The following is a 24402-nucleotide window of genomic DNA, read 5'->3' as shown; positions in this document are numbered from 1 at the left end:
CACACTGTGCATGACAATCAAGGTGGGCCACTTCCAGCATAAATCCAAGTTTAACCAGAACGTCGGGGGGGGGGAATAACAAGGGGAAATAGGCTACCTTGCATAATGACTTAGCCACTCCCAGTCTCTATTTAAGGAGAGTGGTCACTTTGGATAGGCTATTACCAGCAGGAGAGTGAGTTTGTGTGTGTATGGGGATGGGGATGGGGTGAGAAAACCTGTATTTGTGCTGGAAATGGCCCACCTTGATTTTCATGCACGTTGTAAGGAGAGTTTGTGTGTGTGGTTTTTGGAGGGGGGTGAGGGGGTGAGAGAACCTGGATTCCTGCAGGAAATGGCCCACCTTGATTATCATACACATTGTGAAGAGAGTGCTCACTTTGGATGGGCTATTACCAGCAAGAGAGTGAGTTTGTCTGTGGGGGGGCGGAGGGTGAGAAAACCTGGATTTGTGCTGGAAATGGCCCATCTTGATGATCACTTTAGATAAGCTATTACCAGCAGGAGAGTGGGGTGGGAGGAGATATTGTTTCATGGTGTCTGTGTATATAATAATGTATTCTGCAATTTCCACAGTATGCATCCGATGAAGTGAGCTGTAGCTCACGAAAGCTCATGCTCAAATAAATTTGTTAGTCTCTAAGGTGCCACAAGTACTCCTTTTCTTTTTGTGGCACCTTAGAGACTAACAAATTTATTTGAGCATAAGCTTTCGTGAGCTACAGCTCACTTCATCGGATGCATGCAGTAGAAAATACAGTGGGGAGATTTTATATACACAGAGAACATGAAACAATGTTTAGTGGGTATGTCGTCACTGCAGAATTAGCTCGTTATTTACTCTTAAATTAACACCCTCTCATGTTAGCCTAGCTGGAGTGAGAGCAACCACTCCGCAAAATAACACTCAGGCAGCATAAAGCAGATGCATCCACACTGCACTAGTGTGTCAGCAGCACTCAAGCTTCAACCCCCTACTCCCTGACAGTCCAGCTAAGTTTAAAGTACCACCTAATTCAAGCTAGAGATATTTGTGTGTGGTTGGCAGTCTGGTTAGGAGCAACACTCAAATAGCTAACACAGCAACAAAGACAAGCCCAGTGACAGGACCATGTGGTTACATAGCTCTGTGCACTATCAGGTGGTTTCAAGTCATTCAGAGTTTGGAGGTGGTTGTTTTTGTTCCAACCTCTGAGCAAATATTCTTTGTGTAATTATGTCATTGCACTTATGTGCATGCTGATAAGTGAGTAATCTTTATTTCCTTTCCTACTGGAGCATAGTGGACTGAAAACTGTATCTCCTCTTCACTAATAATACTGTGTAATAAAAAACTGCATGAAAATGAATGAGATTATTTTGAAAAACTTTTTAGCGCCCATTGGCTTTCCTTCTCATACAAGGAAACAAATCTGATCATCAAAAACAATGGTGTCCCTACCGTTCAACAAATGGTCACAGTATAGCTGATTAATGCATATTTGCCTGGATTATCTTCTGAATCAGATATTACATTTTGAGGGTAAATAATTGGATACATTTCCATTGCTTTTTTCCTTCAAAAGTATGAATGACAAACAGAAAGAATTATTGTTTCAAGCCTGTGCCTTACAGAAGTTAAGGAACAAGACAGAAGTGCAGGATGTAAAGGGATCAGTGTTGCAGCTTGAGAGTGAGAAAAAAAATCTTGAAATCCCCATTTGGAATATGCAAACACTGCATCAGTCAGTAACGCTGGATCGGTTACCAAATGGCGCTCCTTGAATCCTTATGCTACACAGAAACATATTGAAACTTTTCTGACTATTTCCTGTTCGCAGATTCTGCTTAAACAGTGACCACAAATGAGCTTGGTCAAACAATCATTCATTCTCACAAGAATATTTACAAAGAAAGAAACTCAGGCTTAGTCTACACTACAGAGTTAGGTCAACCTAAGGCAGCTTACTTCGACCTTACTCTCTGAGCGCCTAAACTAAAATGTCCCTCCCGCTGATGTAAGTTGCCCGCTACACGGACTTAATAACTCCACCTACGCAAAAGGCAAAGCACTTAAGTTGATTAGTTAGGTTGATGCACTATCTATGTAGATACCGTGTTGCTTACCTCTAGGGTGACCAGATGTCCTGATTTTATAGGGACAGTCCCGATATTTGGGGCTTTTTCTTATATAGGCTTCTATTACCGCCCACCCCCGTCCCGATTTTCACATTTGCTGTCTGGTCACCCTACTTACATCACCAGTTGCCACTCCGGGACTGACAGAGAGAGCCCCATTGCCAGCAGTCCACCCAGGGGTGGCGGGACTCCAGTGGGCAGCCCCCTACAATGCCCCACTGAAGTCGGTGCAAGTGCTCCTGGTGAGGATGTGCACCGCTGGCAGAAGGAGGGCAGCGTGCACACAAACAGCCGATTTAATTACTGCGGTGGCTGTAGGTCAACCTAACTTAAGTCGATCTAATTGTGTAGTGTAGACATGACCTCATTATCACAGCATGCCATAAAGGCAGTGGAATTTATCTAATTATAATTCAGATCAGCAGCAGACAACATCCTGGAAGAATGTCATGCCTGATAAAACCCCAAAACTACAATCCATATAACTGAAATTTATTAGAAACTTCATATTTTGCAGGTAAGCATTTATGTCCATTGGAATAACATGTGCTGGGTACTTAGAAAAATGGCACATACAGAGAAAAGAAAGCTTAATCTCAATGGCAATTGAGATTAATCTCCTACAAGCTGTCCCCAAAACAGAGATATAGCTTTAGCTGTTTGGACACCAGTCTTAACAATACACTGAAATTTTCCAAGAAATAGAGACTGAGGGAAAAGAGGCACTGAAAAAGACAGGGGAAAAGATAAATAAAGCAATTCAATAGAATGAAACAGAAAGAACAAAGCCAAGAAAGACAACAGATTAATTAAAAAGAAAATTTTTTCCCAACACCACCCCCTCCCCCCGCCAGCTGGTAAAGGCTAACCAAATGTGTGAACTTCCTATCCTCCATTGCTCTACTTTAACCACTGTTCTTCTCCATGTTTTCATGGGTTAGGCAATCAAAGAGTGCTGCATAAAGCCGCCTGAGGGTGCTTTAAGGCTTAGCCATGCACTAAACACAAATAGCTTTTTTCCCATGTGCACAGTCAGGCATGCACAAAAGGGTCATTCAAGATGGGTATGGGCTCATCAGTGCATCACAGAATCATATAAGAGTAGGGCTGGAAAGGACCTCAAGACATACATGTTGGAAGTAGGGGTGCTGCTGCATCGCCTGGCTTCAAGTGGTTTCCGTCATATGCAAGGTTTACAGTTTGGTTCAGTGGCTCTCAGCACCCTCACTAAAAAAAACTGTTCCAGCACCCCTGCCTTGAGAAGTTCCTTCCAGCCCCTACAAACATCAAGGAGACATGTACAACATAAGCAGCAGTATATACTCCTTGTGTCATCTCAACATACGCAAGCAGCAAAGACTGTGAAACAACACATGGGCCCTATTACGTGTGTTTACTAGCACCAGTCACCAGGGAATGTGGATACACACAGCGGTAGTACAGGCTGTTATACACTCACAAACCTTGCAGGGTAAATTTGCAATAGAATAATCCTTTCGCACGTAAGAGGGTGAACCCTGGGCCATGCTACCCCACAAAGGCACAAGAGCTGACCCTTACCTCCTTCAGAGCAAGGCACAGTTTGGAGGCTAAACGCTGGGTCTGAGGCTGACAGAGTTGCATGAGAGGCTGATCAGAACCTGGCTCTGTGCCTGCTTCGCCATTCTCTGGGGTGTCTGTGTGTCCTTGGTAACTCTGTTTACAATAGTGAGAGATGCTGTCCCTTTTGTGATGGTTATATAACTCTTCCCACTCCTCTTATATGGTTCTCCTGCAATTTACCTGCTGTTTCCTGGGAAAGGGAGGGGGCCAGCTGCCAGTATGGGAGAAATGTCATTACTTGTATTCAATGTTATATAGTCTGGGGCTCTAGGACTTCCTAAAGTTTCCTGAGAGTATCTTCTGAAAAATCTCTCCATGAGTAAGAATCTGGGGTTGAACCATTACAGCAGGTATAACCAACCTACATGTATTTTATATTTTTGCTATTTGATGTGGCATATGGCTAGGAGATAGCGTTAAGTGATAAGAGCAGGGGCGGCAGGAGACCCAGCTCTAACACTGACTTACTGTGTGATCCTGAGTGAATCACACAGGCTAAAACTTTTAAGTGTCTCATCAACTAATCTGGGTGCCTGAATGACTAGGTGTTCCACATGACCTACTGCCTGATGTTTAGTGAAGTGCTCAGCACCTGCAGCTCCCTGACTTCAGCTGCACTGGTGCAGTATTGTGAACCCCATGCATTCAAAAGCCAGCAGTCAGGTCCCCAAAAATCACATCGTCAGGGTGGCAAGATTTGAGGGGCCTGGTATATCAGTGTTGCCAATTTCTGTGCAAATTCTATGATCTTTGGTGTTTTTCTTAAAGCCCTAACTCCTGGAATACATATACGTATTCTCATGATTACAGGTGACCTGGGTCGTGATTTTTCAATGCTTGGGGGGGGTGACAATACTGAGGCTGGATTGTGAGGAGAAGTTCACTGTCAGGGGTGGGGGTGGAAGGATGTGCAAAGGGAAGCCCAGTGTGGTGAATGGGTGAGGAGATTAATTAGGAGCAGTGAGATATCTCCTGGGAAGAGAGACTGGATTTGTTCCCCTTAGAAAGGGGATGAAAAAAAGGAGACATCCTAAAAGTCACCCAATAATATTAATCGGGAGCAGGTTTAAAACAAACAAAAGGAAGTACTACTTCTCACAACAGACCATCAACCTGTGGATCTCCTTGCCAGGGCATGTTGTGAAGGCCAAAAACTGTAACAGGGTTCAAAAAAGAACTAGACAAGTCACAGAGAGCAGGCCCATCAATGGCTACTAGCCAGAATGGGCAGGGATGCCACCCCATGCTCTGAAGCGTCGCTAGCCCGTTTGCCAGAAGCTGGGAGTGGGCGGCAGGGGATGGGTCACTCGATAACTGCCCTGTTCTGGTCGTTCCTTCCGGAGGGCCTGGCCCTGGCCACTGTCGGCAGACAGGGTGCGGGGCTGCAGGGACCACTGCTCTGGCCCAGCCTGGCCGTTCGCCTGCAAAAGCCGGGAAAGGAAACGGCGGCCTCGGCTCCCCGGTCTCACAAGCCACGAGCCAGGGGTGGCAGGTTCAAGACCCACACAGCTAGACCGTGGAACTCCCTGCCGCAGGATGTCCCGGAGGCCTCCAGCCCCTCGAGGCTGCGGGGGCTCTGCTCTGCCACCGGCGCCCGCCTGGCCCGGGCCAGCCAGGCAGAGGGCGGCCGCGCAGCCGGGGCCGCCGGGGCTTGGGCACCCTGCGGCCTTCCCGGCCGGGCCGGGCCGGGCCGGGCCGGGCGCGGCCGAAGCGCGCGCGGCGCCCAGTGCCCCCGCCGGCGCCACCCACTGTGGCGAGGGGGGCGGGGGCTGCGGTTAGCCCGGCCTTGGCGCTCGGCCCGCGAGCGCACTGCACGCGGGGCTGCCCCGCCCAATCAGGGCCGTGCGCGGGCCCGCCCGCCGCGTGGGCCAGCCGCCCCGCGCGCTCCCGCCCCCCTGCACGCGCCTCGACGCCCCCCCCCGCCCCCTTCGCCGCCGCCCCAGCTTTCCCAAGCCGCACTCACCAGCCCTCGAAGAACGCGCGGAGGGGGGCGGTCGTGGCTCGCGGCGCGTGACGGGCTGGCCGCTCGGCCAATCCTAGCGCTCCCCTCCAGCAGCCCGGCCAATCGCCGCCCGGGAGCGGTTGCCTGGCTGCCGGTGCCGGAGCAGGGAGCGGCGCGGGACGGCGCCGGGGCCGCTGCTGCTGCTGCTGCTGCTGGCCGCGGCCGAGCCACCCGCCCGTTGTGTGTGCGCCGCCGGCCGCCATCGCCATGTCGTCGTCGCCGTCGTCGTCCGGGGAGCAGTACGAGGAGGAGGAGGACGGCGCCTACGAGAGCCAGGCCAAGCGCCTCAAGCCCAGCGCCGCCGCCGAGGAGGGCGAGATCGAGTACGGCGGCGCCGAGGAAGGCGAGGGCCGGCGGGAGAAAGCGGCGGCGCCCCGCGGAGGGAGCTTCTCGGGCGGGGTGAGAGCGGGGCAGGGTTCCCACGTCCCAGCCTGAGAGAGAGGGAAGCGGGGGCTCTGGGGCCCCGAGGGGGCAGGCGGGGGGGGGGCTCTGGGGCCCCGGGAGGGGTTCTGGGGCCCCGAGGGGGAGCTGGCTGGTACGGCCTGTGGAGGGGCGGGAGGTGCCGGGGAAGAGCCGATCGTTGCCCCCCAGGGCCGGTGGAGGGGCGGGAGGTGCCGGGGAGGATTGCGAGAGAGGGTGATCATCCCCCCACAAGTGGTGGGGCAGGAGGTGTTTCAGGGAGTTACTGATTCCCCCCCCCCCTTCCATGTGGAGAGGCAGGAGGAGATGCTGATTATTCCCCCCCTGGGGGGGGGAGGAGGAGGAGGGGCGGCGGCGATGCTCACTATTCCCCCTTCACCATGCCTGCAGGAGGGGGCCAGGCCCTGCTCTAGTCTGTAAGGTGTAGATGGTCTGCTTTTGTGTTCCTAGGACTTGTCTATTCATGGTGAGCTCTGTTGCCATTTGGGGGATAGCCATCATAGACCTTGTGCCTACTCCTTGCTGGCTGTAGCTATAAAAGCCTGGAAGAGGAGAGAAGGGTTTTTTAATCCTGCTCTCTTGCATTTTGTCTGGCAAGTTTGGCAACATACGCATAGATTAAAAAAAAAAAACAAAACCTAAATCCTTCTCCTTCAACGCATATGTTTGAGCGAGTGTGGGCTTTGTTATCATTCCATTTCCCCCTGGCTCCCATGTGCTCTGTGTACCTACTTATAGCTGAATAGCGAAATGAAATCACTGTTCTGTGAACCCATTAATATAGGTTAACCCTGCTTTGGTGTCTTCTCCACAATCCTGTATTGGGTTTGTTAGTTAACTATCTAGTTTATTAATTGATGTGAAATTTTCTCTGCATCACTCTCTCTCTCCACTGTTGGAAAAAGGATCAGATGGATGCTCATTAACGTTCAGTGGAAAATCTTGAAATTTGGGGAGCCTTTGGATGTTCCTTGTGTTTAAACAAATTTGTTCTGCATCAGAATGTAGGAAACTGAGTTTAGTCTTGTGATTGTTTGTTGTAGGTTTTGATTTTTTGGTATTGTGAAAGAACTTCTGCTGTTAGTATCCCTCCATCCAGTAAACTTTCTGATGGAGATGATGATAACACTAAATCAATTAGAGAAAAAGTTCCTGAAACAAACTGCGGTATTAATACACCACTGATGAAAATTAACTCTTGAGTACTATAATTGACTCTGTGACAAGCTTTAACGCACAATTAGATGGCATTTCTGTGTTTGGATGTAATATGATAACTTTTGAACTCTGCATTTGATAAGTCCAAAATATTAGGGAATGTTCTAGAGGCGTCAATGGTCAGAACCCATATTGATTTTGATGAAAACTGGAAAAACCAAAAGTGGGAACTGGGGGACACATGGAGGCCCTGGCATCTGGTTAGCACACCCATCTGTTTCACCCACTTGTATAACTGTCTAGACTGAGATCAAAGAAATGGTTGATGGGAGCTGTTAACACTTTCCAGCATAATGCCCCATCTCAGCTCTGCCCTTCCAGTACAGTTTTAAAATATTGACCCCATTAAAGTTGTCTTTGAGAGAGAAAGAAAAAAAAAAACTGTGGGGGCGTCGGAATGTTATGGAGAGCGGGACGGCCCATAGAACCCCTGCCATGAGGGCCGTGGAGAACATTAATATGGTAGGGATACAGCCCCTAGCATGTGGCTGAAGAAGGACAATGCGGGTTCACTCTGGCATCAGGGAAGAGAGGTTTCAGGGAGTCTCTGAAATAATGGCGATGGGAGGGTGGCACAGCTTAGCTTGTGGTAGGCAGTAGAAGAATGCAAGTAGTCCCTGGTTTGTGCAGTGTGCTTGGCCTACAGAAGCAACAGCGTGCAACCCTCTAGAGCAGGGGTCGGCAACCTTTCAGAAGTGGTGTGCCAAGTCTTCATTTATTCACTCTAATTTTAGGCTTCACATGCCAGTAATACATTTTAACATTTTTAGAAGGTCTCTTTCTATAAGTCAGTAATATATAACTAAACTATTGTTGTATGTAAAGTAAATAAGGTTTTCAAAATGTTTAAGAAGCTTCATTTAAAATTAAATTAAAATACAGAGCCCCCCTGGCCGGTGGCCAGGACCCGGACAGTGTGAGTGCCACTGAAAATCAGGTGTACCATAGGTTGCCTACCCCTGCTCTAGAGTATAAACAGTGGAGGGGGGGAGTTGCTTGCTTTACAACTTTGCTGTATTTGTCATTTTACCTTTGGGATATTTCCAAAGGAAACAAAAAAAGAGACAGTGGTGAGTAGAGAAAGGAACCTGCAGTGTGGGAAATGTGGAGCTTGATGTATCAAGGAGTGGAGTGGTCTGGAGAGGATAATCTGGCTGTAGCAGGGTAAGAAAAGGGGCACAGACAGGCGTACAAGGAAGGAGAGAAGAGTGAAGAGGTAAAAAAGCACAGAGAGCTAAAGTGAATACTGAAAGGGAAAATATATGCTGGAGGAAGAAGAAGAGTGTAAACAGGTGAGACCAACTGGAAGACAGAAAATTTAATAGAAACAAATAGCAAATGTTAAAAGATTTATAGAAAATCTGAATTAGATTTTTTGAAATAGTGAATTGTGGACTAAAGGTGGGGAGACAGTAAAAACACAAAAGGAGACAGACCTAAAACATTATTTAAAGTAGTAATGTGACTCAATGCCCAGGTACTTCAGCAATTCAGTAAAGTTGCTTCTGGTGAAATCTTTATATGTGAACCTTGTTTGTGCCTCAAGTGCTGGGTTACGTCAGCTCTTGATGCTGCAGTTCTACATAAGTGCTCTCAGCTTCAATCATATAGTTATTTTTATTTTAGTGGCTTCTTGTTGGAGGAGGGCAGGGAGAGCACATCATGTCTTTGTCTTATCACACAGCCTTGAGTGGGTAGAGAAGGACCCTATCTTTTTAATTTTAAAAAATATTATTAATCATGTTTATTATGGTAGTGCCAAAGGGCCAGCCGAAAATGAGGTCCCATTGTACTTCGCATTGCACAGACAAGGAGTAGTAGACAGTTCCTTCCCCAAAGAGCTTACAATTTTTAATAGACAAGACAGAAGAGTTATAACACACAAGCAGAATGAACAGTGTGATGGTGGCAAATGTCATGCTAGTTCTACTCTTTTTTGAGGGAGGTTTACTTGAGGGGGGATAAGTTAAATAGAAAGGTGAGGGGGGCAGGGGAGAAGAGGGTAAGGGGGGCAGGTGGGGAGTGAAGCTGAGACAAAGAGACTGAGGGAGAGTCCAGAGGGGAAGGGTTGGAACAAACAGGCAATCAGCCCAGAGCAAAGAAATCCAGTCAAAACTGTAGAAGTACACCAAATAGACCAGAGGTGGGCAAACTGTGGCCCACGGGCCACATCCGGTCCGCAGGACCGTCCTGCCCGGCCCTTGAGCTCCCTGCCGGGTAGGTTAGCCCCTGGCCCCTCCCCTGCTTTCCCCCCTTCCCTGTAGGTATGTCGCCACGCGGGCAGCACGGTTTGCGCCTGCCCACCTCCCAGGCTTTCCAATAAGCCTGTTGTGCCGCTCTGAGTGGCACGGTAAGGGGGCTGGGAGCGGGGAGGTTTGGATAAGGGGCAGGAGGTCCCAGGGGACAGGGAGTGGTTGGGTGGGTGGTCAGGAGACAGGGAGCGCGGGGGGGGGGGGTGTGTTTGAGTAGGTGGTGGAGTTCCGGGGAGGATAGGAGGGTCCCAGGAGGGGGCAGTCAGGGGACAAGGATCGGGCGGGGGGGGGGTGTTCTCAGGGAGGCAGTCAGAGGGCGGATAGGGGGCAGGGGCCGGGCTGTTTGGGGAGGCACACCCTTCCCTACCTGGCCCTCCATACCGTTTCACAACCCCAGTGTGAACCCCTCGGGCCAAAAAGTTTGTTCACCCCTGAAATAGACAGTGCGTCTACTATCAACTGATGTTCTGGAAATTAAAAGCTAAATGATTGAATTCTCCAATTCAGTTATATTTACTGCTGAGTAAAGTTGGTAACACTAATTAATCTAGTCTCCTGGATTTGGTTCAGGATAAGATTGTCCGGCCTGGTGGAACTGCTGGTACCATCCTAGGAGGCAAAGGAGTTGGTGCAGAGAGACCTCTGTGTAAACAGAGAACGTTGATAATGATTATAATCTCTACATAAACCTGCAAGGCTTGTTTTCAGATGGAGTCAATCTGAAAATGCTATAAATAAACTTCAAAACCAGACTCCAGCGAGAGACTGTTGAATTGGAATTCATTTGCAAATTGGATACAATTAACTTAGGCTTGAATAGAGACTGGGAGTGGCTAAGTCATTATGCAAGGTAACCTATTTCCCCTTGTTTTTTCCTCTCTTCCCCCCCCCCCCCCCCACGTTCTTGTTAAACCCTGGATTTGTGCTGGAAATGGCCCACCTTGATTATCATACACATTGTAAGGAGTGTGATCACTTTAGATGAGCTATTACCAGCAGGAGAGTGGGGTGGGGGGAGAGAAAACCTTTTGTAGTGGTAAACACCCATTTTTTCATGGTGTGTATGTATAAGAACGTCTTCTGTATTTTCCACAGTATGCATCCGATGAAGTGAGCTGTAGCTCATGTAAGCTTATGCTCAAATAAATTGGTTAGTCTCTAAGGTGCCACAAGTACTCCTTTTCTTTTTGCGAATACAGACTAACATGGCTGTTACTCTGAAACCTGCATTTTTATGTTGCTTAGCTGCCTTTTCTGGTGCTGATATCTGTAGGTCAAGATACGGTGACCACTAGAGCATAGGAACTATAATGGCGATGTCCTGAATAGCTGCGGTATGCATCATTGACATCAATGACGGCTTTTTCAGACCATTTGTGTTTCTTTTCTTGTACTGATAGCTATTTAAGAGGGAGTTCAAGGGTGCCACAGTAGTTTGACAACTGCAGCGCCTTTCACAATAGCTCAGCTATAATCTATATCTACTGCCCTCGGTAATCATTACAATGCTTTTTGAACACTTTTACCTTTTGCTTCAGCATATACCATGAATAAGGCTAAGATTTTGTCGTGGTTATTTTTAGTCAAAGTCACGGACAGGTCACGGGCAATAAACAAAAATTCACGAAGCCCATAACCTATCCGTGACTTTAATAAAAAAATAACTGGGGGCAGAGCTAAATATGGGAGAGGAATGGAGTCCCATGATGGGGGAGGGAGAGGGGACTGACAGGCCAAGACCCCCGGCTCCAGCAGCCGCAGCAGAGGCTGCAGCCATGGGGAGCACACAGCCCCCCACTCTGGAGATGGCTGCAGCTGCAGGACAGGGGCGCATGGCTGCAGCTGGAGCTCCCGCCATGGGGCTGGGGTGTGCAACCCCGGCTTCAGCCACAGGGTTGGGGTGCACAGCCCCAGCGGTAGCTGCTGGGCAGGGGTGCGGGGCCCCAGCTGCAGTCTTCCCCCTCACCCCGCAAACCACAGGGCAGGGGCTGTAGGGTCCTGATTCCAGCTATCCAGCTTGCAGTTGCAAGCTCTTGCAGCAGGGCAGGGGTGCACAGTCCCGCCGCCAGCCGCCTCCTCAGCCGCTGACAGCTGAAGCGGAAGAAGTCACGGCGGTCCGGTAAAGTCAAAGAATCCATAACTGCCTTGACCTCCGTGGCTAAAATCGTAGCCTTAACCATGACTCTTCTGTAGGTTTTGTGGATTCCTGACTTAGGGCTGAACTACACACAGTTCTTGTACCGCTACAACAGTGGTTCTCAAACTTTTGTACTGGTGACCCCTTTCACAGAGCAAGCCTCTGTGTGTGACCCCCCCCTTATAAATTTAAAACACTTTTTTACATATTTAACGCCATTATAAATGCTGGAGGCAAAGCAGGATTTGGGGTGGAGGCTGACAGCTTGTGACCCCGTATGTAATAACCTTGTGACCCTGTGAGGGGTCCCGACCCCCCCCGCGCTACAACTATATTGGTTTAATTAAAGCAGCACAACCCTAGTGTGGACACAGTTATAAGAATGGCCATAGTGGGTCAGACCAGTGGTCCATTTAGCCTGGTGTCCTGTCTTCCACCAGTGGCTGGTGCCAGATGCTTCAGCGGGAATGAACAGAACAAGTTAATTATTGAGTGATCCATCCCGTCACCCAGTTCCAGTGTCTGGCAGTCTCATAGACTTTAAGGCCAGAAGGGACAATCATGATCATCTAAAAGAAAAGGAGTACTTGTGGCACCTTAGAGACTAACAAATTTATTTGAACATAAGCTTTCGTGATGCATCCGATGAAGTGAGCTGTAGCTCACGAAAGCTTATGCTCAAATAAATTTGTTAGTCTCTAAGGTGCCACAAGTACTCCTTTTCTTTTTGCGAATACAGACTAACACGGCTGCTACTCTGAAACCTGTCATGATCATCTAGTCTGATTTCCTGCACATTGCAGGCCACAGAACCTTGCTCATCCACTCCTGTAATAGACCCATAGCCTCTGGCTGAGTGACTGAAGTCCTTGAATCATGTTTTAAAGACTTCAAGTTACAGAGAATCCACCATGCATGGTGTCAAGTATCAGGGGGTAGCCGCGTTAGTCTGTATCTACAAAAACAACAAGGAGTCCGGTGGCACCTTATGCCCAAATAAATCTGTTCGTGTTTAAGGTGCCACCGGACTCCTTGTTGTTTATTAGAGAATCCACCATTTACTCTAGTTTAAACCTGCAAGTGACCCATGCCCCATGGTGCAGAGGAAGCGAAAAACCACCAGAGTCTCTGCCAGTCTGACCCAGGAGAAAATTCCTTCCTGACACCAAATATGGTGGTCACTTGGATTCTAGGCATGTCATCAAGAACCTAACAGCCAGTTACTTGGGAAAGAATTCTCTCTAGTAACTCAGAGTTCTCCCTGTCTAGTCCCATCGCTGGCTGCTAAGAGTTATTTGCTATTAGCAGTCGCAGATGGGCTACATGCCATTGTAGGCAGTCTCACCATACCATTCCCTCCATAAACTTGTCAAGCTCAGTCTTGAAACCAGTTAGGGATTTTTGCCCCCACTGCTTCCCTTAAAAGTCTGTTCCAGAACTTCACTCCTCTGATGGCTGGAAAACTTGGTCTAATTTCAAGCCTAAACTTGTTGATGGTCTATTTATATCCATTTATTTTTGAGTCAACATTGGTGCTTAACTTAGATAACACTTCTCCCTCCCTGCATTTATCCCTCTGATGTATTTATAGAGAGCAATCTTTTCTCCCCTCAGCCTTTGTTTGGTTAGGCTAAACAAGCCAAGCTCTTTGAGTCTCCTCTCAGAAGATAGGTTTTCCATTCCTCTGATCATTCTAGTAGCCCTTCTCTGCACTTGTTCCAGTTTGAATTCATCTTTCTTAAACATGGCATGGGAGACCAGAACTGCACACAGTATTCCAGATGAGGTCTCACCCGTGCCTTGTATAATGGTACTAACACTTCCTGCTCTCTGCAGGAAATATCTCATCTGATACATCCTAGGATTGCATTAGCCTTTTTCACGGCTACATCCATATTGGTGGTTCATAGTCATCCTGTGATCGACCAATACACCCAGGCCTTTCTCCTCCCTTGTCACTTCCAACTGACAAGACCCCAGCTTATAGCAAAAATTCCTGTTATTAGTCCCTAAGTGCATGACCTTGCAATTTGCGCTATTAAATTGCATCCCATTTCTATCTCTCTAGTTTTCGTGGTCGTCCAGATCTTCTTGTATGATATTCCTGTCCTCCGTACTGGCAATACCTCCCAATTTTTTGATATCTTCAAATTTTATTGGCACACTCCCACTTTTTGTGCCAATGCAATTAATGAAAATGTTAAATAATATCGTTCCCAAGACCAATCCTGAGGAACTCCACTAGCAATCTCCCTCCAGCTTTACAGTTCACCTTTCAGTATGACCTGTTGTTGTCTCCCCTTTAACAAGTTCCTTATCCACCTTTCAGTGCTCATATTAGTCCCCATCTTCTCCAATTTAACAAATAATTTCCCATGTGGAACTGTATTGAGTGCCTTACTGAAATCCAGATAGATTAGATCTACTGCATTTCGTTTGTCTAAAAAAAATCTTCTCAAAGTGAGATATCAGGTTGGTCTGGCACAAGCTACCTTTCGTAAAACCATGTTGTATTTTATCCTGATTTATCATTTACCTCTTTGTTCCTAACTACTTTCTCTTTCAAAATTTTTTCCAAGATCTTGCATACAATTCAGGTCAAACGAACAGGCCTGTGGTTTCCCAGAACACTTTTTCCCCCTTTCTTAAAAATAGGTATTATAATGGTAATTCTCCAGTCATAGGGTATGACCCCCGAGTTTATGGATTCATTAAAAATCTTTGCTACTGGACTGCCAATTTCATGTGCCAGTTCCTTTAATATACTTGGATACAGATTATCCAGGCCCCCTGATTTGGTCCCATAAAGCTGTTTTAGTAATTTCTACTTCCATATCCTCATTTCCAGTCAGTAGTTTAGGGACACCCAGAGCATGAGGTTGCATCCTTGACCATGTTGGCTAATAGCCATTGATGGACCTATCCTCCAGGAACTTATCTGAGGTTTTGTTTTGTTTTGTTTTGTTTTGTTTTGTTTTTAACCCAGTTATGTTTTTGGCCTTCTCAGCATCCCCTGGCAGCAGCTTCCACAGGTTGACTGTGCATTGTGTGAAGAAGTACTTCCTTATGTTTCTTTTAAATCTGCTGTCCATTAATTTCATTGAGACACCCCGGTTCCTGTGTCTTATTCACTTTCTTCACACAATTCATTATTTTATAAATGTCTTTCTGAGCACACTGATATAATTAGGCTTGGCAGAAGCTGGTTTTTATTTTTGACAGATAATGATGATGATTTTTAAGCATTTTATTTTTATCTATTTTAAATTTTCACATTTGTGCAAACTTATGAGGTGTAGACAATAATGACAGACATTGAGATTTTAAAAGTTAAAGCTTTATAACTCTTAAAACACAAATTGCCAACATTTTGTGTTTAAAATATACAAAGTAAATCTCCTTAAATCAAACTCTAAAAAAAATTGTCAGGTGGCATTTTTTTCCTTTGCTTATCTGTAATTTCAATTGTTATTCATTGAAATATTTTTTCATTGGTTTTTGTGTACAGTGGTGCTGTCCATGACTTGAGTGGAACTAGATTTGCTACCAACCAGCAGGAGAGAATAGAAGAAAGAACAGAATAAGAGGAAAATAAAAACTACTGTGTATTTCCCTCAACGCTCCACAATCTTTAAATGCCTGCAGCTGAAAGCATAATAATCTTCTGTTTAATTTTATAACTATTGCTTTAGACCTCAAAGATACTGGATTTAATTCAGGAAATTGTTGTAGTGATTTATGCAAATATGATTGGTGCTCTTCCCCACAATGGCCACCACCACTCGTCTTCAAGGAACACATGTTGCAGTTTAAAACAATATAATCCTGCAAGTATCTACAACAATCTGCAACTAAAACTAAGATTACAAAGTAATTTACTCACTGGCTGTCCAGAGTTTGCAAATTCTGAGGTTGCTTATTAGGATTTCAGTGTCAAAGCCATTTTCAATTTGTAATTGCAGATATTGAGGACAGTAATCTTGGAAATATTACTAACGCCTCAAAAATCAGTTGTTCAAAGGGAAGAACTCTGGATTTAAAGAGAAATAACAAATCTTGCTTTTGCAAGAAACTCATGTTCAATGTAGTTACTGCACACCTACAAATAAGTATATAATCCACTGTAAACCCATATCTATTTTAAACTTGCAGTCAATGTCCTTGAATTTGCAGGCTCAAAAAAACGTTGTAGGAAGGGAAGATAAGGACTTCTTGAACTATAAGAAAGACAATCTTGGAAGCTAATTTATGCAAAACTCTTTATTAATTGCTTATCCTGAGGGGGCTTGAGGACCCCAGGTCAAGGCATCTATACCATAGTTGGAAGACATTACACTTTTGCATGGATATATTTCCACAAAACAGACCTGGTTAAAATTATATTGGTTAACTTGACATTGCACTAATCTGCAGTGTGGTAGGAGTTTACCACAACAGCTGTTTGTGTCACAACTTATTTAGTATGCCTTTAATATCTAATTTTTCCTGCTATTTTTGGATCTTTCAATGTCTGTTCCTTCTTCAGTTTATTCATCTTTTCTGTCTTTGGGCTGAAATTTACCATCCTTGTTCTTATTTCAAGGATGCACAGGGAAAGATTAACTAAAAATTACCACCTGAGCTATTCAGTCATGCATAAACCGGGTGATAGTGCTTAAAGGAAACCTGCATGTTTTTGTGCTAATGACCTGGTTCTCAATGCAGGCCATTTGTGGGGGATGGTAGTGAAGGAACTGATTGAGTAATGAAATTCTTTGATAACATTAAGCTCTGAAAATCTTCATTGTGGGAGTTATGCTGTGTCATTGAGACACTGAATCTTTTTAAAAACAACAGGGGGTCTCGTGGCACCTTAAAGACTAATGAAAGCTTATGCCCAAATAAATTTGTTAGTCTTTAAGATCCCACTGGACTCCCTGTTGTTTTTGTGGATACAGACTAACACGGCTGCCCCCTGATACTGAATCTTTTTAAAGTAGTTAATCACAGAGATGTGTACAAATGCCCCCTAGGATCAGAAAACAGGATATAAAATACATAAAAATTTGGGGGTTATTTAAGTGCTGACTCCTTAGGTGTAATTCTGATTAAGTGCTGATGTAGCCCTCAGTGATGTGAGGAAAGTGCATAATCACATAAAATACAGGGCCTGTAGTCAATTAATTGCTTTTCTTCCTGGGTAGTGTGAGAAAATGCTGTTGAAACTCAGATCCTGTCTACAGTAGGAAAATGACCCATAGTGGTTCAGATTTCAGTAATGGATCTTCAGTCCCCCTTGTCCTCTCTGCGCATCACCAACAAAAATTGGCTTAAACTAGATTGGAAGAATGTTAAAAAAAAAAAAAAGTTGTTCAGGCTTATCTGTGCTTGCATCCAAATAATTTTCCTCCCCAGTTGAGGAGAGTTTATTCCACAGTAGAAATCTTTTGTAATCTATGGTTCGCTTCCTTGTATAGACAAGGTCTTACTAATGCAGGTGACCAAACTTGGAAACTGGAGTCTTGGTTAGCTGGTTAATTTTTAAGGGAACATCAATACCCAACTCAGCAACATGCTTGCTCTGACTCGCTTGACTCTGTGTGTGTGTGTGTGTGTGTGTGTGAGTGTGAGAGAGAGAGAGAGAGAAACTGACTTGTTAGATCTTGTGGATGGAGGCACTTTTGCTGGGGGGAGGTCAGACGTTTATTTACACATGGTTAATTATAGCTGTGTTTTAAGTTCTGGAATAAACTAGAAAATTTTTGTGCTTTTGTTAGGATGTGGGTGGAAGTCATCACAAAGTTTCTGTTTCTCCTGTTGTCCATGTCCGAGGACTCTGTGAATCAGTCGTAGAAGCGGACCTTGTGGAGGCTCTTGAAAAATTTGGAACCATATGGTATGTTGACTGTAGTAAAACCATGTCTCTGGTGGCTCAAGGCAGGTTGGGAGCTTTGGTGGTAAGATTGCTTTTGATAACAAAGCTAAATGATCTGCTAGACTTGTAATGACATCCCTAATCTCAAAATGGCCATTTTTATCAATAATTAAGTCACTAGCACAGGAACACTGAACTTCTTGGCAATGTCTCTAACTGCGGGCATGGTACTTTCTATACACAAGATGGCTAATCAAATTAAAGTCTCGTTACTGTACATTCAACGCTGCATGTCTGCAGTCAGACTTTCAATAGTTAGCTATAAGAATAGCTATGCTAGAGTTATAGGTTTTTCGCACTCTGATACTGTGTCAAAGCTTTGATCTCTTTTTGCAATTTTCACTTGACCATCCATGACCTTCTGCTAGCTACAGTTTAAAAGCATTTGTTTTGGAAGTAAAATCTTCAGCTAGTTATAGTTCTAGCAGGGCTAGTATATGATTCATATCAGCTAGTTGTGAACATTACAAGCGTTAGTAGACTAATATTTAACTCTTTATATTCTGAAAACACTGCTTGGTGCTTATCTAACTTACTGATAAATTGTTTAACTTTTTTGTAAAAATGTACTTTTGTAATTATAGTTACATGACTTGATTTAGGGAATGGAATGAAAGTTACTAACTTATGAAGGGAGACCAGATGTCTTACACTAGGGAATTTTTTTAAAAATTATCGTTGTTCCATTTATGGCAAGCGATCTTAAGAAAAAGCATATCGGGAGAACTTATTCTGTGTTTTTCTACTGACCAGCTATGTCATGATGATGCCATTTAAACGCCAGGCTTTGGTGGAATTTGAAAACATAGAAAGTGCCAAGAAGTGTGTGACATTTGCAGCAGATGAGCCAGTGTATATTGCTGGACAGCAAGCTTTTTTCAACTATTCTACAAGCAAAAGGATCACTCGGCCAGGGAACACGGATGATCCATCAGGTGGAAACAAAGTTCTCCTATTATCAATTCAAAATCCTCTCTACCCAATTACAGTGGTATGTTTCTTTAAAATTTTTTTAAAAACCTCTCAACTTCACTTCCAGTGCATACCCTTCATTGTTATAATTATGTAATGTATTTATGTGAGTCAGAAGAATTATGGGTATCCATTTAAGCTTTCTAATATGCAGTCAGTTTCGGTGTATTTTTTGTTACAACAGTGAATTCAAGTTAAGCATGTACATATCAGACTTCTCCAGAGATGCAACCAGTACTTAGGATGCATCCATTTGTGTGAAGGTACAGTTTATAAGACCCTGTTCTGTATATCCAAAACATTGGTTATGCTTGCAGAAAGTAAAACAGTCTGATTTACAGGTTTGACTAATTGGAGTCAGGAGTATTTGGCACTCCTTTTTTAATTGATTTTTTTTTTCCATTGATAACCTTGCCCTTTTCCCCTAAAACTAGCTGCCTCTTGCTTGTGCACTCATAAAACTTGCTAGCAGTTAGTATGCTCTAAGTACATAATACATTTTTAGTAATATTTGCTCAAGGCAACTATTAATATTCTATCAGAGCAAGTTAGTATGAGCAGAAAACAGTCCAACAGAACTCTCTCAATCACAAATATTCCTAATGGCTTAAAAGCTGAATGACATTCCCCTTGTTATAGCAATACTTTTGTAATGTCTTTCAGAAACTATGTAGCAACTTAATATTTCAGAATTCTGGCTACTGAACCCTTCAGACATTGCATAACACTTTTGAAGCACGATGGGATGAGCACAGCTATTATGCAGTATCTTTGAAGACTTCTGTTTTGTGAGCTCTACACTTAACCTTAGCAGGCAATCTACTAAAATCATAAGAACAGCCACACTGGGTCAGATCAATGGTCTATCTAGCCCAGTATCCTGTCTTCTGACAATGGCCAATGCCACATGCTTCAGAAGCAATCATCGAGTGATCCATCGATGATTACTAAAACTTAATTTAAAAGTTACAACTACTTGAACATATATCAGACATTTTATATTCAAGTGTATTATTCTAAAAAAAATCCCACTTTCTCTTTATTCCCATTGCAAGGGATGAGAACCTGGAGTCTTGACCATGGGTGTTCTCTCACTATTTAACTGGCTTATTTTCTAGCCATCAGTTGATCTGCTAGGTTAGAAACCAAGGCAACAGATTGTCTGGGTTTTGTGATGTCACAATTTGTCATTGCATAAAACATCCCTCTTTACTTTTGATACTTTGACATGTTGCATATTGCACTGGCCTGGGTAGAGCTTCTCATGCAAAGAGTAGTGGAAATACAAGGCACTCTCGTATTTGTATCTTTCCCCTTTCTGGAGATGAAATTCAAGTCCTTTTCATCATTCAGCACTACTATCAAAGGTTGGGGCTGAAAATGGGGCTTTTATGAATTAAACTTTGAATGCCATGTGCTATTGCACTACAAAAACATAATTCTTGCAGTCAAAGGTTTTCTCTGCATCTAGTGATAGAACAGGAGAGCCACCTGCAAATACTTTGGTTTGGGTGAATAAATTTATTACTAGTATTATCATAGTGCCTCGGAGCCCTATTCATAGACCAGGACCCCAGACCCATTGTGCTAAGTGCTGTACAAACACAGAACAAAAATATGGTCCATGTCCCAAGAGCTTACGATCCAAGTATAAAACAAGAGACTACGGGGGGGGGGGGGGGAGTACAAGGAAACAGTGAATCTGGTGGGCAGAGGACTCAACACACCAACAGCCTAACCATGATCAAGTTTTTTATGGACATTGCAGCAGAGGAGAGTTTTGAAGGAGGATAATGAGTTAATTTTGCAGGTGTTTATAGGGAGCTCGTCCTGGACATTAGGGGCAGCATGGGAGAAAGCGTGAAGGTGCTTGTTTGAAAATTTAATGAGGGGCCGATCAGTAATGGAAGTTGACATCTCAACAGCAAATGAGAGATGATAGGATGGGGATAGACTGTAAAGAGCCTTGAAAGTGAAGGCAAAGCAGCTTATGTTTGATGTGATAGAGAAGAAGGAGCCAGTGGAGGGATGTGAAGAGCGATGGCACAGTCAAAACAATAGCTAAGAAAATCTTTCCAGAAGTATTCTGAATAGATGTCAGAAGGGCTAGGATGCATTTGTCAAGGCCAGAGAGAAGGAGGTTGCAGCCGTCAAGATGAGAGTTTTCGCTGTGTGAATGGATAAGTAAGGCCAGATTTTAGAGATGAAATGCATAAAGAATTGGCATGATTGAGACACAGGCTGGATGTGAGGACCTAGAGAGAAGTCTGCGCTGAACATGAGGCACAGGTTATAGGGCTGAGTGGCAGGCCAGCATGATGGTGGTGTCCACAGTGATTGAGAAAGGAGGTAGTGAGGAGGTCATTTGGGGGTGGGATTGGGAGCTCAGTATTAGCCATGCTGAGTTTAAACGGATGTCTGTGTCTCCATTAGGAGGTATTAGAAAGTCAAGCTGAGATGAAATTGTAGTTTGCACAGAAGAAGGAAGATGTGGGGTAGAGAGAGAGATCGATCCGAGTCACGAATTTGTCTGCAGATGACATTATCCAGAGATATGGCATAGAGAGAAAGGAGTTCTACTTTTGTGGCCTGAGCTGTATCCTGGAGTGAAGCCTAATACTTGTGTGAATGCTTCCTTTAGTGATTCTTAAACTTTTTGTACTGGCGAATCCTTTCACACAGCATGCCTCTGAGTGCGACACCCCCCTTATAAATTAAAAACAGGGATTTTAAATTTAAGTTAATCTTAATTTAATTTAACTTGGACGTGGAGCTGACAGCTCGTGACCGACCCCCTGTGGGTTTGCAACCCCCAGTTTGAGAGCCCCTGGTTAAGTGGTTATGTATCTGTCTGCTTTCAATTTCTAAATCTTCCTTTGAGGGAGCTGACTGTTCTTGATTGTGATACAGCAATATAAGGAAAAATCATCATCTTTTAAGATTAACATTTCTTAATATACATGTAAAGTAGCCATAATTTTGATAAATAACTGGGGTTATCCTTCTTTGAGATTTAAATGCTGTTACGGTGAAAGTTACTCCATGTACACACGCATACACCTTGAAGTCCTGTAGAACACTTGTGAACCTTCATAAAAATGTCAAACTTGAAATGTCTCTCTAAAATAACTTTTCTTCTTCATTTATAGGATGTCTTGTATACTGTGTGCAACCCTGTTGGGAAAGTGCAACGCATTGTTATATTCAAGAGAAATGGAATACAAGCAATGGTTGAATATCCTTTTATTAACACTGATATTTGTATGTTCTCAGCTGCAGATGAGACTTAAGCATGCATATATCAGTAAGATTTTACATTAATCTTGAGCTCTACAGATTTGAGAATTATTAGATTCAAGATGCTTTGTCATTTCCAGTGTATGCAGCAGATAAATCTGCTCCAAAATATTACCACTTTTAAATCGCATCTTTGTTCATTGTTTGTATATTCTGTGCTAAAAGCGACCCCTAAGATGAATGTTACAGGCTAATCATTTTTGTGCATTTGGTAGCATATTGTGTAAAGTCAGTTTCATGGTTTTCCCCATTAAAAAGATGCTGCAAACTGTATGGTCTGCTGTGCTGGGTGCTGCTGAATCTAGGCCGTCTGGTACAGCAGACCACTGAGTACAGGGGTTGTGGAGGAGGGGGACACCCTGACATAAGCCATCGCCTCGGTCTCTGCAGGCATTTTGTATGCTCTTGTGCTAGTCTCCAGAAAACTAAAATCTCAAAATATGTAAAGAATATGATTTTTTTCCCCATGTATTGAGCCTAGCGTATCGCAGGGACACTTGTCTTGGAGGGTGTCATGTCGTCCACAGGGCAATGAAGTTAAAGCAAATTTCTCTTTAATCTCAGGCCACAAATACAGTGTCTGTTGTCAAAAATGTCCATTTGGGGTCTCTTGCTTGTCCATCTACAAACACAAAGTTTGACTAACAAATCCAAACACAAGAAGTCTCTCTCAAACTTCTTTTCCCTGGTTCAGTGGTAGAATTTTTCTTGGAAGTGATGGACTACTTGACTCTTTCCCATTTTATATCCTCAGTTCCTTCCATGCTAGGGTGATAGTTCATGTGTGTCCAGACCCTACCTTCCAGGCCTGGTTTTAGTAGTGCTAAGGGGAGATACCAATTCCAGCCTTCTTGTTCAAGGGTTTAGTTTGAACCTTGTCCTTACTTACCATGGCACAGTCATTCGCCATATTTGTCAATAACGTGCTACATCCACATACTCTGATTAGTGTGTAGTAAGCCTGACGTTTTAGGCTTGCCTATACAAACATTTAGTTTGCAGCAAGCTGGGGTGTGAATCTACTCTGCAATAGCCTGTCACAGACTGCTTGTCAGTGTGAAACCCTGCTGACGTGCATTAACAAACTGTTAAGGTGCATAAGCAGGGTCCACAAGGGACAGTTGGTGTGTGGCAGGGTAGATTGACGCCTAGCTTGCCATAAATTACATGTTCATGGAGACAAGCTCTTAGAACAGGGGTGGGCAAACTATGGCCCGTGGGCAGGATCCAGGCCGTCAGGGCTTTGGATCCAACCCACAGGATTGCGAGCCCTGCGTTGTCCCGGAAGCAGCCAGCACCACAGCCCCTGGGGGTGGGGGGAGGGCTCTGTGCGCTGCCCTCGCTTGCAGGGACCGCCCTCCCCCCCCACACACACACACCACCACCCCCCCCCTTCCCCCCTCCCCCCCCCCCCCGCAGCTCCCATTGGCTGGGAACGGGGAGCCGCCGCCAGTGGGAGCTTCAGGGGAGGTACCCGCAGGTGAGGGCAGCCCGCTGTCCCGTCCATCCCCCACCCCCCAGGGGCCACAGGGACATGGTGCCAGCCACTTCCAGGAGCGGCTGGAGCTCGCACCCGAACCCCTCCTGTACCCCGCACCCCAACCCCCTGCCCTGAGCCCCCTGCTGCAGCCCTCCTGCACCCCCTCCCACACCCCAACCCCTTACCCCGGCCCTACATTCATGGCCCTGCATGCAATTTCCCCACCCAGATGTGGCCCTCGGGCCAAAAAGTTTGCCCACCCCTGTCTTAGAATATCAGCTGACATGGCCACTTCCATTTTCACTCTGAGCTGTAGGGTGTCCACCATTTAGAAGTTGGATAAGCTCTCAGCATGGAGAGACGTGTGTGAATAAACTAAGGCTTTCACTGAACCTGCATAGACTGTAAGCAGAATGAGTCTATGCTTAAATTATGAAACAGCTCAACCTGGGCTACATACACTTCAAAGGCAGGTATCATATGGCTCGGGCTGCAGCTGAGATCTTGGACTGCCAGTGCTTTTCAGCAGTTTTAAACTAGTGTGACTGTTTAGATCTCTCATTTATTCCTAACAAAGTAACTGTAGGCTGCTCTAAAATGTCTTGGATTGCTTCATTATTTTGGAGGGGGGAAAACCAATCTTTATTTAAAAACAAAAAAATCCTTAACAAGATTTATGTTTGAATCAGTTCTCTGTGCTCAGAAGGCTAAAGCAGCACTCAATGGAGCAGATATATATGCAGGATGCTGTACACTAAAAATTGAATATGCAAGGGTAATGCTCAGATCTTCTCTGTTAACTATTTTACTGATGAAGTGCATAAGTTCAAGACTTACCCTGTGTTTAAATTTTAACAGCCAACTCGACTTAATGTCATTAGAAACGACAATGATAGTTGGGACTACACTAAACCGTATCTGGGCAGACGAGGTAGGTTTTTTATATGTTATAGCTGTAAGTGTTTTACTGTGCTAATGACACTGCTTTAT

At 44.8% G+C, this 24402-nt stretch overlaps 1 protein-coding gene across 1 annotated transcript in view; it reads left to right on the top strand.

Annotated features, from left to right (window-relative positions):
• The first annotated feature begins 5808 nt into the window (after positions 1–5808).
• The window catches only part of HNRNPLL (heterogeneous nuclear ribonucleoprotein L like), a 39281-nt gene continuing 20687 nt past the window's right edge, over positions 5809–24402 (top strand). The window contains exons 1-6 of the mRNA XM_074949860.1: positions 5809–6121; positions 17506–17624; positions 18417–18654; positions 21785–21870; positions 24091–24187; positions 24271–24343. Coding sequence (XP_074805961.1) covers positions 5930–6121; positions 17506–17624; positions 18417–18654; positions 21785–21870; positions 24091–24187; positions 24271–24343 — 805 coding nt within the window. The 5' untranslated portion in view covers positions 5809–5929. The remainder of the gene's footprint in view (positions 6122–17505; positions 17625–18416; positions 18655–21784; positions 21871–24090; positions 24188–24270; positions 24344–24402) is intronic.

Source organism: Natator depressus, chromosome 3 (genome assembly GCF_965152275.1).
Source record: "Natator depressus isolate rNatDep1 chromosome 3, rNatDep2.hap1, whole genome shotgun sequence".
Lineage (NCBI taxonomy): Eukaryota > Metazoa > Chordata > Testudines > Cheloniidae > Natator > Natator depressus.
This window is presented reverse-complemented; position numbering and strand designations above follow the sequence as displayed.